The 14,782-nt window shown below is 44.9% G+C and overlaps 1 protein-coding gene across 1 annotated transcript; it reads left to right on the top strand.

Annotated features, from left to right (window-relative positions):
- Positions 1–1,491: 1,491 nt before the first annotated feature.
- LOC119978022 (pepsin A-like) lies at positions 1,492–14,405 on the top strand. Its single transcript, XM_038819348.1, has 9 exons — positions 1,492–1,650; positions 3,159–3,318; positions 5,629–5,746; positions 7,478–7,596; positions 8,722–8,921; positions 9,891–10,010; positions 10,823–10,967; positions 11,939–12,037; positions 13,740–14,405. Exons 1-9 carry the CDS (start codon positions 1,562–1,564, stop codon positions 13,887–13,889), a joined length of 1,200 nt encoding a protein of 399 aa, XP_038675276.1. The 5' UTR covers positions 1,492–1,561; the 3' UTR covers positions 13,890–14,405.
- Positions 14,406–14,782: the final 377 nt, after the last annotated feature.

Here is a 14,782-nt window from a genome sequence, read left to right as displayed (position 1 = left end):
CAGATGCAGCCAGTAATCCCGCCCCAGAAAGATCCCATTAACAGCAAATTAACAAATGGACAATCTATTTTTAATGGGGATGGTTGAGGGAAGAATGTTGATCAAGACATCAGGAGAATTAAACACTCGACGTACTTTGTGATTTAATTTGGTTTTTAAATCGAACTTTGGTTGGTTGTGTCATTTGAAAAAAACTATTGGCGGAATATAATCAATCCTTCCTTCCTGGGCTACATTTGCTTTAACTCACCCAGACCTGTGATTAGAAAGTGAAATTAAAATGAAGAATTAATGAGACCGGAGACATATAAAAGTGGATTGGTAATTTCTCTCAAATGCAAATCACTCATCTATCGCGGTGCATCGGGAACATGGGAGAATAATTGGTGGAATGACTTTGTGAGAGGACAATTTTGATCATGAGCAATCCAGCTCTTTTCGGGGAACTTCAGAGTTGGAAATAACTTCAGATAGCTGACTAGGAATGGAGACCGTGTGGGGCAGGGGGCTGTGTCCCTGCCTCCGAGTCTGAGGCTCTGGTTTTAGTTCCCACTCCGGGACGTGAGGTTTGAGGACGGTGCATTCATAATGTGGCCAAAACAGGTCAATTGTCAATTTGGTAAATCATTCTCACACACAGCAAAGGCAAAGTGAGAGAGATGTCTGGTCAGCCATGTGTTGGAAAGAAATTGGATCCTTTACCATCACTCGGCTCTTTCCAAGGGCCGCTGCAGACTCGATGGGCCGAATGGCCTCCTTCTGCACTGTAAATTCTATGTCTACGTCTATCACCATGCATAGCTCCAGGCTGCAGCATGCGTGTCAATGTGCATGTTGTGCCATCTTTCTGAGATGTTGCTCTCCGCCAAGAGGCCAACACCTTGTCCTTGTCAGCTTGGACCGAGCATGTTTCTTTTGTGGGGACCATGAAGTGGATTCCATGTAGAATTTGAACTGGAGAAAGCAAGGAGATGGATTAGGGGCTTTCCCCATCCATTCTGCACATTGACTTTGTAATTCTGAGACAGGAATATCATTTTCTTTAACATTTCCTGCTGGATCTTGCTGTGTACAAATTGGCTCCCATGTTTCTGACATTACAAGAGTGACTTTGCCCAAATGTAAGAAATTGGCTGAGACAAAAGATGCTATAAAATGCAGCTATTTTTCTTTTAAATCTTTTTTTAAATAGGGAACAATCTGCCACCTATGTACCTTGTGCTTGAAACATGTTCCAGGTTTCTATAATCGTACATTCCAAGAGCTAAATGTGACCAGCTTATGGAACAAGTTCAGACCACAAGAACTCAATGTTATCTCACTTTACAAATATACACATGGTCTTCTTATCAGTTCTTACTCTTTAAGCTTGACACCTACAATGTCTAATCACCAAAATATCAGCTGGTGATTATTAAATATAAGGTGCAATCTGTGTGCCCTTACATCAGGACTTAGTTACGATGATCTTGTGATATCTTTAACAATCTACATTATTTGACTTTTGAACAATGACAGAGGTCGATGCAGAACAGTATAAAATGGGCCTGAATGTTCACAAATGTCACAGACACCTGGACAGGTACCTGACAAGATGAAGTGGCTGCTGATTACTCTCGCTTGCCTCCAGCTCTCTGAATGCTTGATCAGGTAGGAAAATGGGCAGTTCGAATGAAAGGGCAGGTATGCACCATGCAACTGCCCGAAATCTCCAACTCTCGCCAAGAGTCGGGGACATTGGTGGAGGGTCACAGAATGTAGGGAGAGTTGCCCACTGGAAGTTGAAACTGAGGTGGGTCAGCGTGTGAAGATTCCACAGAGTCCCGAAGCGCATCCTCTGTCATTTGTTCTGTCTGTGACCATCCGGAGAGCAGGAGATTTGGGCCTTTCATTTCACCTGTACCTACGCAGCCAAATTTCCATTCTTACGTATTGTTACTTTCTCTTGCATTTTCTTTTAAATGGTTTGTGCAATTTTATTTCAGATTTCCAGCATCTGCAGGATTTTGCTTTTGTACTAGGATCAGTCGTTGATGGTTTTTGGTTCCATTTCCTTTTCATCATTTCCGGATTAAATATTTCCCCATTATCCTCCTGTTCTCTTAAATAATCCAACGTATCTTTATCAACCTACCTTTCATTTATTGATTGTTTACCTGCTCCTGACAATCTCCATCCAAGGCTGTTGCAGAGAAAAGTATAGCATCAGCACTAAATTAGAAACCCCTCACCAGCTTTGAACCACACGCCGTGTTCTGGCAGTGCGTTCTCCTGGCATTGTTCCTTCAGCATCAGAAATGGGATAACTGGTCTTCTTTCCCACTGCTGTTTGTGGGCTCTTGCTATGCGCAGAATGGACTGCTGTGTTGGCCTGTCGGACAACCGTGATGGCTCTTCACAAACCCACTCCGTCTTTGTGAACTGCTGTGGAATTTTACCAGCGTGGCCTCGATTTGAACCCCTCCTTTGCTGCCAGGTGGAAACTGAGTTTCGGTGGTGGGGTAGTCAATATGGAAAATGCTGGTCCGAATCTGAGCAAATGCCATTTTAAATGCCGGCTGCAAGGATGCCCTCCCCTAACAGGTGAGATCCTGTTTAAATATGCAGATGAACTCCAATCACATCATCGGTTGTCAAATCGGCCATTTTAATTGAATGAGCGAGTGGTGGTCAGATGTGAGTGGTCAGATCAAGTCCTGCCATGAACTGGAGCAAGAGGCAGAGGCCCAGAAAGGTAGAGTCTTGCCTGCTAACTGTCCACATGATCCAGAAGCAAGTTTGCTCTTCCAATTCCCACCGAGAGTCCTTGACCCCCTCTTGCCCTGGGCTTTCCCGAAACCCTTCTCCAGATTTTGAACACCACATGACTGATGACCCCCCCCCAGTAGACCCCCTTCCTCCCCCTCCAGGCCTCGACATGAGGGTTTGTCACTCTCCCCAGATTCCCCCAGTCCAATGCTCTGATTCCTCCCCAATGTAACAATTTGATCTTGGTGGAACCATTCCAGCTAGCGTGCTGTTTTGAAGCAAGTGACTCTGATATTCTAACCATTGTTATAATGCTACTTTACATTTATTGCTTTCATGAAAAAGCCGATAGCGCAGGCTGTTCAGAATATTGCTTCAGCTCCTACTATGTGTCTTGTTGACCTTCGCAGGGTCCCCTTGAGGAAAGGGAAATCTACCCGCCAGGCTCTTAAAGAACGTGGGCTTCTTGGAGATTTCCTCAAGCATCACCCACGCAATCCATATTGGAAATATGCTGGGCTCCTCAACACCCAGTCCTTGGCTTCAGAGCCACTTTCAAACTACATGGACGTAAGTAATCCTGAAGATTTAGGTCCAGACAAATAGATCAAATTGAAGAAGAGAACTCAGGGTAACTGCACCAATCCCAGTGGGAGTCAGGATCATGCAGGAAATTACATGTGATGACATCATATGACATAAGATCCTGAGGGGTCTGCACAGGGTCGGTGTGGAGAGGATGTTTCCTCTTGTGGGAGAATCTAGCACCAAGAGGCCGCTGTTTAAAAATGAGGGGTCACCCATTTATGGCAGAGAGGAGGAGAAACGTTTCCTCTCCCAGGGTTGTGAGTCTTTGAAACTCTTTTCCTGCAAAGAGGGTGGAAGCAGAATCGTTGAATATTCTGCGGCAGCGGTAGATAGATTCTTCACTAACAAGTGGGGGCATGTTAACGGTGGACGGCGGGAATCCGGAGTTGAGGCTGCAATCAGATCAGACATGATCTCGTTGAATGGCGGAGCAGGCTCGAGGGGCTGAATGGCCTTGTCCTGCTCCTAATTCATATGTAATCAAAGGAACCATAGACAATTAATGTTGCAAAGCCCGTGAATGCCCTAACATTTGATCACAGCTCCCATATGCCTGTCGACCTCCAGAGGTTTACACTTGTCCTTCAGAGCATGGGGTTTACCTTAACCTTTAGGGGTCAAACAGGATATATTAAATTGGCGACTGATTATACAGCTCGCCTGATTCTTTATTCTGCTGAAGGCAATGGAAATTAACATTGTTTTAAACTATCGGCCAATGTTGAAATTAGTGCCCCACCACCATCACATTGTACGATCTTGAAGGCAATTGTCAGCACAGAGGAATTCTCCAGGCTCCAAGTTCGGTTATGTCACATGGTGGACAAAATGCGTGTCTGCGTGGTCCTCATCCCCACAACCCAAAAAGATGTGCAGGGCAGGTGAATTGGCCACGCAAAATTGCCCATTAATTGGAAAAAAGACAAATTGGGTCAAAAAAAATGGATAAAATACTGCATTAATATAATTGAAATCAATATGTAGCGTTGTAAAAATTCCGAAGGAAAGTTAAGAAAAGTAGGTAAACAGCTTTGAATATCTGCTAGAATATGTTCTGTTTGTGGCAAGTGATCATTAATCTATATTTATATGTAGAAGTAGATAATCAATGCAGCCACATTATTTTGCATTTATACAGCTGTATACAGATGTAGAAAAGCATTGACGAATACTGTAATTGAGATAGGGAGAGAAACAGCAGGGGGACCGAAGTCACAGTGGAAGAGCTCAGCTTTTCCGTGCTGATTTTTGTGAGTGGGATAGGGAGACAAAGAGGTTTTGGGCAAAGAACCTCAATGAACTGGAAGAAAAGGATCGAACGAAGATCCTTTCGGGCTGATGTTAATCCTCGGCAGTAAACTGATGGGCATTGTTGGCAATCCTGCGCAAAAGTATGGATTGAGGGCCAGACGGATTTTAACGTCTGGTACACATTTGGCTGACGCTCGGATGCTTGGCCATTTCTAGCGGTAAGCGACAGCGGGTTGGTGGCATCGTAGAAGGGGTTAATTCTAATCAGATACTGTGCACATCTTCTTTGAAAATGAGGAAACATTACAGGGTCCAGCTCTCTCTCTCGTGCAACCTCGTGGTTAAGAGATGGCCACAGTAAGACGTGTTGCAATAAAAGTTGGTGTTTTCCATCGCCCACCAGTTCGGCGAACATTCTGGGCAGGATTCTCCGTCCCATTGCACCCGTTTTCCGGTGCAGCGCCCCCCCCAGCGGGATTCCCCATATAAAAGGTGGTGCAGTGGTTAGCATTGCTGCCATACGGCGCCGAGGTCCCAGGTTCGATCCCGGCTCTGGGTCACTGTCCGTGTGGAGTTTGCACATTCTCCCCGAGTTTGCATGGGTCTCGCCCCCACAACACAACGATGTGCAGGTTAGGTGGACTGACCGTGCTAAAATTGCCCCTTAATTTGAAAAAAAATAATTGGATACTCTAAATTTAAAAAATAAATAAAAATAAATAAATAAATAAAAGGAAGGGCTAAAAGAAGATGACCTAAGCGAAAAGAAATCAGGATTAAGGACTGCAACATCCCAGAATTTAAAGTCATTGTTTGTTTGTTCTCCGCCATATAGAAATGCACAATAGAGACTTGGGGGAAAGTAGTATAACGGGGTCCTCCAACCTAATTCATTGCTATGAACTTCACCTGGACAGTTCAATAGACTTAAGCAGAGGAAGAGGAAAATGTCCCGTTGTGCCCACAAGTGCTGAAATGCAACTGTGCAACTTTCAATAAGCTCTAACTTATCTTGTTTCATCCATCAAACTATCCCGACAGATGTCTTATTTTGGATATATCAGCATTGGAACCCCACCACAGAGCTTTTCGGTGATCTTTGACACTGGCTCATCCAACCTCTGGGTCGCATCAGTTTACTGCTCCAGCCCGTCATGTGGTACGTATTCATAAACAGTCTCCCCAAGGTTTGTTTCACATTTTCTCCCAATATGAGCGATTTGGCTATTGATTCAGAAAGTGTCCCCAGGACACAATGAATTGGTCACAAATTAAAGGACGCATCATTGTACCAAAAATGACTAAGAGTGGGAAATATTCAGTAGGTCCCGATCATCTGAAAATTCAGCGAATTGATTCAATTTTCAGGGTTTTCCAGCCCATTCCACCCGCAGTGTCTTCCGGTCCCGTCAGTTGCAAGAGGAAAAATAAATTTAAAAAGTGACCGCCAGAAAAGAAAATGTCAGTATTTTGGCTATTTGAACAGAGCTGGGAGCTACAGAGATCTCTGCCAGAGGACAGAGCAGAGGACAGCAGAAAGAGGGGTCAATATAGGTGTAGTTGGATGACAGGCAGCTCGGAGCAATTGCAGATGATCTGCGGTGGATGAGCGAGTACAGTGATAGACAGATGCTAGTGACATACCGCAACAACAGAACTCCTGGTAGGAGCAGCAAGACAGCGACGAAGGACGCTTAATAAAATAAGCTCATGCTGTCCAATGGTGGGCTCTAATCATGTGGCCCATTGGTTGTCACTCGAGGAATTAATTTTGAATCCAGCCCACACAGGGTCAGCTGTACTCAATGGGTAGAATTTGCTCTTCTATGATAGAAAGTTGTGGGTTCAAGTCCTATTCCAAACGTTTGAGCAGAAAAATCTGTGTGACTCTCCCATGCAGTTGTGAGGGAATGCTGCAGTGTTGGAGGTGTCGTCTTCTGAATGAGACTTAAACTGAGGCCTTGTACACTCTGATAATAGCAAATTACTGCGGATACTGGAATCTGAAACAGAAGCAGAAAATGCTGGTCAATCCCAGCAGGTTCGACAGCCTCTGTGGAGAGAGAATGGAGCTGACGTTTTGAGTCTCGATGCCTCTTTGTCAAAGTTTTCACAAAGAGTCATCCAGACTCAAAACGTTGGCTCCCTCTCTCTCCACACATGCTGTCAGACCTGCTGGGATTGTCCATCATTTAATTTTGCCCCGTACACCTTTGAGGCAGAAGTAAAAGATCCCACAGCAGTGCTCCAAAGAAGAGAAAGGCAGTTCTCTCCAGTGTGTTGGTCGATATTTAACCCTTAACGAACACCACCAAAACAGATTATCAGACCATAATCACTTTGTTTTGGTGGGAGCCTGTCTGTGTACATGCTGGCTGCTGTGTTACACTACAACACGCTACACCTCATTGGGTGTCAAGCACTTTGGCATGTCCTGCGGTTGTGACAGACATTATGCAATTTCACATTGATGGTACAAAGGTGTCCTACATGAAATTAAACTTGGGTAATCCGAATTGTTTCTTAGTAATCAGGAATGCACAGGACAATGCTTCCCAAGTATGAAATTAACTGGCAAATTCACACAGAGTAACTATATGGTGATTGAGGGAATGAAAAATGGTACAATGGTGTATTACAGCAGAGGCCTTTTCCTCGACATCCAACCCGTGCTGCACTTAACCCTGTCTGCTTTCGAGAATAATGCTGGCTGCTGACATGTAAAGTGGTTCATTCGGCAGCACCAACATCCCACACTTAAATGGGTGTAAAATTCAACAGAAACAAATAGGATTACAAACAAAGAATTAGAAAGAATATTTTTTGGTAGGATCTGTGCTAGTAGTGGAATAAAATAAACAAACTATTCAACGCTATACCATTTTTACAGAAAACCACAGCAAATTCTCACCAAGTCAGTCTTCAACTTATCGGGCAACAGGCCAACCACTGACCATTCAGTACGGTTCAGGCAGCATGACTGGAGTCCTGGGCTACGACACAGTCACTGTGAGTATATTGTAACTTTTACTAATAGTGTCAATACAGAACACTGTCACAATTCTGATATGGTCCATTCAGGCATGAGTTCACTGAATATTAATACCGTCCGCTGTCAGATCCAGGTCTTCATAATGACCAGAAACATAATTGAACCAGCTGTAATATTACCCATGGGACCTACGGAGTGGGAATGTTTGCCTTCCCTGTGCTCCTTGCGGAGTACCAACTCCCCCCACTAGGGTGCGGTACCTCAATTTCCCAGTGCATATAAGGTCAGCCAGTAAGGCACTGACCAAGCAGGAAGCTGGTAGGGGTCTACCAGTTAGTGTATATGTCATTCGTGTAAATAAAACATTGTTCGTCTTTCGAATCGGTGTGGACTCCACGTGTACTTATTAAACCAGCCAAATAAATACTGTGGCTGCAAAAGCAGATCAGTGGCAGGGAATTCTGCAACTAGTAACTTCGCTCCTGACTCTTCGACTGTCTGCCCACCGTCTGGAAGGATAAAGTCAGGAATATATTGGAAAATTCTTCAATTGTCTGGGTGAGTGCAGCTTCAACACTCAGTAAGTTGAAGACTGCTTTATCAGCACCCCGTTCACCACCTTAAACACCCCCACCCGATGGCACACCTCCTTGCCAACCCCGCCACTCCCCCCAACCCCGGCCAGTGGCACAACTGTCAGCAAACTATGGCGATGTTGGACACATTCCTGTAGAACCCGTATGTCGTACCCGTAGCCCCTCTCTCTCCTGGAGAAGCCACGGCACCAGTTCCACAATTTATAAAAGCACAAGGGATCCTTGCCGTCGGGAACTTCCCCCAGGTGGAGGCGGAGAATTGCGGAGGCCCCGGAGAATACCGGGTCAGGCCCGCTAATGATATGCCAACGGTGTTAACTGCATGTGTGGAGTGGAACGAATTAACTCCGCTGTCGAGGCTCCGGGGAATTGTGATTTGGCGTGACACCATCACCCGCCAAAATTTTGGCGTCCAAACTGGTTCTCTGCCCGATCGCGTTTTACGACTCCACCGTCCGCCGATGGAGAATCCCGCCCAATATTGTTTATTGATGACTCTCGGTTTATTAGTTCCTCAGACCAAGTTAGCATTACTCTTTCTTCTAGGTCTCAAACATAGCTGTCACACGGCAGGAATTTGGTTTAAGTAAGACTGAACCTGGGAACTCATTCTCCAATTCTGAATTTGATGGTATTCTCGGGTTGGCCTATCCAAGTATCGCATCATCCTATGTCACACCTGTGTTTGATAACATGATGTCTCAGAATCTGGTGCAACAGGATCTGTTTGCTTTTTACCTGACCAGGTAGGTGTTCTGAACATTTTTGCACTTTCATCTCAGTAACAAGGGTGGGGAGTGTGGGGGCCCGTGGTTACAATCAAATCAGACATAATCGAGAGCCTGTTCCTGCTCCTAATTCATCCATCCACATGATGTAGCATCCTGCATAACATGGGGGATTTGCTTAAGGTGACCACAGAACCTTCTTTCTTCAAAGCGGAGAATACATAGAAAATAGATATGCTATTGTCTTTCCTTGCCCTTCTTTCATGGAATCTCTATGGTGCAGATGAGGCCATTTAGCCCATCAGGTTTGCACCAATCCTCTGAAAGAGCATCCTACCCAGGCCCACTCCCCCACCCTATCCGCGAAACCCCACCTAACCTTTTGGACACTACAAGGCATTTTAGCGTGGCTAATCCTGCACATCTTTGGACTGTGGGAGGAAACCGGAGCACCCAGATGAAACCCACACAGATATGGGATAGAATGTGCAAACTCCACACAGACAGTCACCCAAGGCGGGAATTGAACCCGGGACCCTGGTGCAGTGAGGCAGCAGTGATAACCGTGCCACCCCCCCTTGCATTGTTCCAGTCAATCTAATGAATTGTTTTCCTATCAGCCAGTCTTTTCATCTTCTGGCTAAGTTCTAAGGACATCCAACGGGATCGCTGTGGAGAAATTCAACTCCTTTAGATTTTATCAATTGAGTTACAGATGCAAGATGGGAAATCGGATAAAAATATCTTACAGGGATTTTGGAAAGAACGATACTTAATTCCAACCAACACAGAGAGGATCAAGTGTGTTTTGTTTTTCATTCAGCAAAATGCTGACTTTGGTCTGATTTTCAATGGTTAATGACACCACATTGTACAAACCCAAAATGAAACATATCGCTGCTCAGGAATTTCTGAACTTCTGTTTTATTCATTCAATATCAGACAGGTCACTGCTGAAATTAACATTCCAGTTGAATTGTTTTACAGAGAGAATGGTGAGTCCGGAAGTGAAGTTGTTTTTGGTGGAACTGATCCATACCACTACACAGGTCAAATCAACTGGGTGCCTGTCAGTCGACAAGGTTACTGGCAAATCAGCGTGGACAGGTGAATGGCCATTGTATAACTGCCATGCATTCTGCCACATTCACATTGCAGTTAACATTGCAAGTCACACGTTTGATGTGGAAATATTCGAGTGACAGTTGAGTTCTGTGGAACAGCTTTCAGCAGTTAGCGAGAAACACATGAAACGAGCCAATGGAAGGACACCTTCCAGACCACGATTGGACCATTGTTTAAATCCAGAAAGCAAAGGGTCAATACATCCGAGGGCAAACCTGTTGTGAAAGTTTGCACAAGAGCACTCCCTCAGAGATCTTGGTGAATTTGCCGATTATCGAATCTGTTTGTTTTGCCATTCATTGTCGGCGGGGCACATAAAACTAGGCAGAGTAGATATTTCCCTTGACTGGAAAGTATAGAACTGGGGTTGAAGTCTCAGAATAAGTGGTCAGCTGTTTTGGACTGGACGAGCAAATTCTTCATTCAAAGAGCTGAGAATCTTTGGCGTTAACCCAACGTTGCACACGCTCAGTCACTGAGTATATCCAAACATAGCTTGATAAGCTTGTTGGCTATTCAGAAAATGATGGTTATGGGGATAGTACGGGAAGCTGGAATTGAGGTCAAAGGTTTGCTGTAATTTTCTTGAATGGGTGAGCAGGTTCAAACAGTGGCAATGCCTTCTGCTCATATTTTAAGTTCTGATATTATTATAAGGAGGTGGGACAGGTAAAATGATTGGTCAGAAAGGTATATTTTAATGAGCAGGTCAAAGGAGGAGAGACAAGTAGAGAGGCTGAGAGATTTCGGGAGAGAATGGGTTCAGTTAAGTATAACTGCTTTTCCTCTTTCAGCATCACAGTCAATGGACAGGCTGTGGCCTGTAATGGAGGCTGTCAGGCCATCGTTGACACAGGGACTTCTCTGCTCACTGGCCCTAGTTCAGATATCAGCTCTATCCAGCAAGCCATCGGCGCCACTGAAGGTTACTATGGCGGGGTAAGCTTCTATGGAACATCACAGATTTTAAAATCAACCTAAGGAGTTGCTGCTGGTGCCCTTCTCATTTTGTCACATTTAGACGTTGATGCTTTACTTATTTCAGAGTTCAGATTTTTTATATAAAGCTTTTGAACCAAAATGGATATTGTAACTTCTCTTCCGTTATTAATTTGTATTGCAGACCACTCTTTAGAAGCACAATAATGTACAGTGGGGTGGGAGAATGGGTAATGAGATGAATTTGTCCCCGTCTTGCACATTTCACATTTAAGTTTGAACCTCGCCTACAATAAAGGGATAAAAGAAATTCAAGCCTTTGCTGTAAGGACCTGATGTGAAAGGAGTTGGGGCTGTCTTGATCAAATTCCTTCACGGCATGGCATCTCAGCAGAAACCACACTCCTAATTTACCAACAATTGGCAATCTCACTCCAAGGGGCCACAGAGGGTATTTGGTGCCTGCCACACTGGCACAGTATTTGGTGCCATTCTGAGGTCAGGGTTCAGGCCTCTTGGTGAAGATGGGCAGAGGGGCCATTTAGTAAACATGGACCAGTCATAACGGCACCTGGTTGGGGGGGGGGGGGTCTCCCAGGCCTTTGGAGACCTCGGGTGGTCAGGAACAGGAGAGGTTGGCACCCTGGTTCTCCCGCTGGCATCCGGGCACCTTAGCACTGCTACCCTGACTGTGCCACCTAGACACCATGGCAGTGCCACAATGGCTGACGAGCCCCAGCTGGGCCAGCCTCCGCCCGCTCACCATGGGAACTCGTATTCTACGAAGCCCAAGGGGAGATCAATCAGTCACTTACCCGGTTGCCCTGGTGAGGGTTATCACAATGGCATACACGGTTTCTATATGGTGGCAGTGGGTAGTATTCCATCATTGATTTTACCAGCTACACAGGTATTTCTTGCAGTATCTCTGAGAACACTTTGCTCACGATCATTGTTCAATACTTTCACAGTACAACATCAACTGCAACAGTTTGGGCAGTATGCCAAACGTAGTCTTCACGATCAATGGAATCGACTATCCCCTTACTCCATCTCAATACGCAATCCAGGTATGTTTTGGTTGACTTTGAACGATTTGGCTGTGTTCTCTGACTTCAGCATCCAGTAAAATTGGTAGTCAGTTAATTTCAGGAGAAATTAAGGAGAAAATCAATGAAGATGTACAAAATGGTAGGATTAAGTAAGTGTACTATTGTTAGTGAGGAAATTAATTTTCATATCAATTGATAATGCAAGGCAGGGAATTTTTGCATTAATTCTTTGGATGTGAGTGTCACTGTCAAGGCCGGCATTGATGGCTCTTCCTCAGTTGCTCTTGCGAAGGCAATGATGAGATATTTTCATAAACCACTGCAGCACCTGTTGTGAAGGTATTCCCAAAGTGCGGCTGGGAAAGGAGTTTCACGATTTTGACCCAGCAACAATGAAGGAATGGGAATTTGTGTCCAAGTCATGATGGCATGTGACTTGGAGGGGAAGCTGGAGGTGATAGTGGTCGCGTGCACTCCCTGCTCTCATCCTTCTCAATGATCGAGGTTTCAGGCTAGAAACGTGTGGTTGGAGAAGACCTGGCACATTGCAGTCGTGAATCTTGCCGATGGTGCACGCTGCTGCCGTGGTTCATCATTTGTGGAGGAAATGAGTGCTTAAGGGTGCGGATGGGCTATCAATCACATGGGCTGCCTTTGTCCCTGATAGTGTCAAATTATGTTGTCACAACCGCACCCATAAGTGTGTAGTGCAGAACAGTGGTGGACAGATTAAGAGACTGATGGACCAAATTATTAAAATTTGTGTTGGTTCCATTACAGAGAAACTTCAGCCAAATTCATTTGAGTACTTATTCCTGTGTGAGGCACAATGGGTGTTATTCCCACCCACCCCCTGAGATGGGGGGGGTGGGCCGCCATTGACCGGCAGTGGGCCACCTACGGTCCCAGTGCTGCCAATGGGGTTTCCCATTGTTCCCACCCTGCGCTGATGGAGAACCCGCATTGGAGAGTCACCATCGGTGGTACCAGAGGTTCCCCCTGGTGGAATGGTCGGAAAATCTCGCCCTACATGTTGCCCAAGCATCCAGCTTCGAATCATCGGTGACCAAACAAAATTCATCAAATCTTCACTTTTGATAGCATTGTGGATAGCACAATTGCTTCACAGCTCCAGGGTCCCAGGTTCGATTCCGGCTTGGGTCACTGTCTGTGCGGAGTCTGCACATCCTCCCCGTATCTGCGTGAGTTCCCTCCGGGTGCTCCGGTTTCCTCCCACAGTCCAAAGATGTGCAGGTTAGGTGGATTGGGCATGATAAATTGCCCCTTAGAGCCGATGCAGACTCGATGGGCCGAATGGCCTCCTTCTGCACTGTAAATTCTATGAAAAATTCTATGAAACATTGCCAATTAATGTCTGTTTCTAATCTCTGACATAAGTTTATTTTCTCGGCCATTGTACATCTTGACAAGTTAATTGTGTGAGGACTCATCTGTGCTTTCAAGTGATAAACTTTAGTTTCTCCTTTAACCTGGAAAGTTACTGAGTGATAATTGACTGGTGGAGATGGCTACAGCCGCCAAAACAAAAATCAAGAGCAGGGGAAATTGTTTTTAGTTCATTAATTTGAGATAACATAATGTGATCCAAATAGAATAAAATATGGAAGCTAGTTCCATTTTTTTTGACGATACTGACAAACGAATCAGTATTTGCAGTGACGTTGTTCTGGGGAACTAACTCTATTTGCATTTTTTACAGGAACAAGGTAGCTGTATAAGTGGATTTGATGGCATGTACCTTCCAGGCTCTGGCGGAGGGCTCTGGATTCTGGGAGATGTCTTCATTGGAGCGTATTATTCTATCTTCGACAGAGGAAACAATCGTATGGGCTTCGCCCCTATTGCCTAATTTAATCTTCCAGGATTTCATTTAAAGTACAACTTCAAGTAAAGCTTTTCCTTCATTTACCAATGATTTTAAATATGTTCCCTCTCCTTCTCGATCCTCTTGTGATAGGGGACAATTTCCCCCATCTACTCTGTCCAGACCCCTCGTGATTTTGAATATGTCAGACATGAAATTTCTCCGTCCGCCATGAACAGAAGTGTTCATCGTTCGTCAAGTCGCCGATCAAGAACCTTCACATGATTTCATGGCCGTTGCCTTCGCATCTCAGCTGGCAAGTTGGTTTGTGGCTTTGCCCATCATTAAAGAATTTTCCCGGTTAATGTTGGCCGGGAAATCCACTCTGCCAGTTTCTAAACAGATTGTGACAGTTACCGGCATTTTGATTTTTCCTAAGACTGTGTCATGAAGTTTCATCTCTGGTGTACACCAGGTATTTTATTCAAGTCATTACTGGGGAACTTTTCTTTCTTTCTTAAGGAATGTAATGACAATAAACTCAGATGAATTGCAAGCATATCACTGTTGTCAGTGTCTTCATTCGCTCTGATGGTGGGCTGCACTTCACTTAATTTACAAACACATTAAGCCTCCGGCCTCCTCTGAATAATCTTCGCCAGCTGCCTGAGATTGTCCCATTTCTTTTGCATATGGATGGGACTTGCCATTTGTTTTAAGCGACCACCAGGAACAACTTTGATACATTACCTGCCCCGATATCAGGCGGCACATTTATTCAGACCTCCTTGGGACACAGAATATCAGACATTAAAATTAGGCCTTTTTACCTTACCTCTGCAGGTATAAAATGGATGCGACGTGACCCAATTCCCATAAATCTAAAGTCACCTGTTCCTCTGCAACATGCTGCACCGAGTATTTAGAATTAGAATTAG

The sequence above is a fragment of the Scyliorhinus canicula genome, chromosome 15 (genome assembly GCF_902713615.1).
Source record: "Scyliorhinus canicula chromosome 15, sScyCan1.1, whole genome shotgun sequence".
In the NCBI taxonomy this organism is placed as follows: domain Eukaryota; kingdom Metazoa; phylum Chordata; class Chondrichthyes; order Carcharhiniformes; family Scyliorhinidae; genus Scyliorhinus; species Scyliorhinus canicula.
The sequence above is the reverse complement of the archived record's forward strand: the minus strand, read 5'-3'. Positions and strand labels throughout refer to the sequence as shown.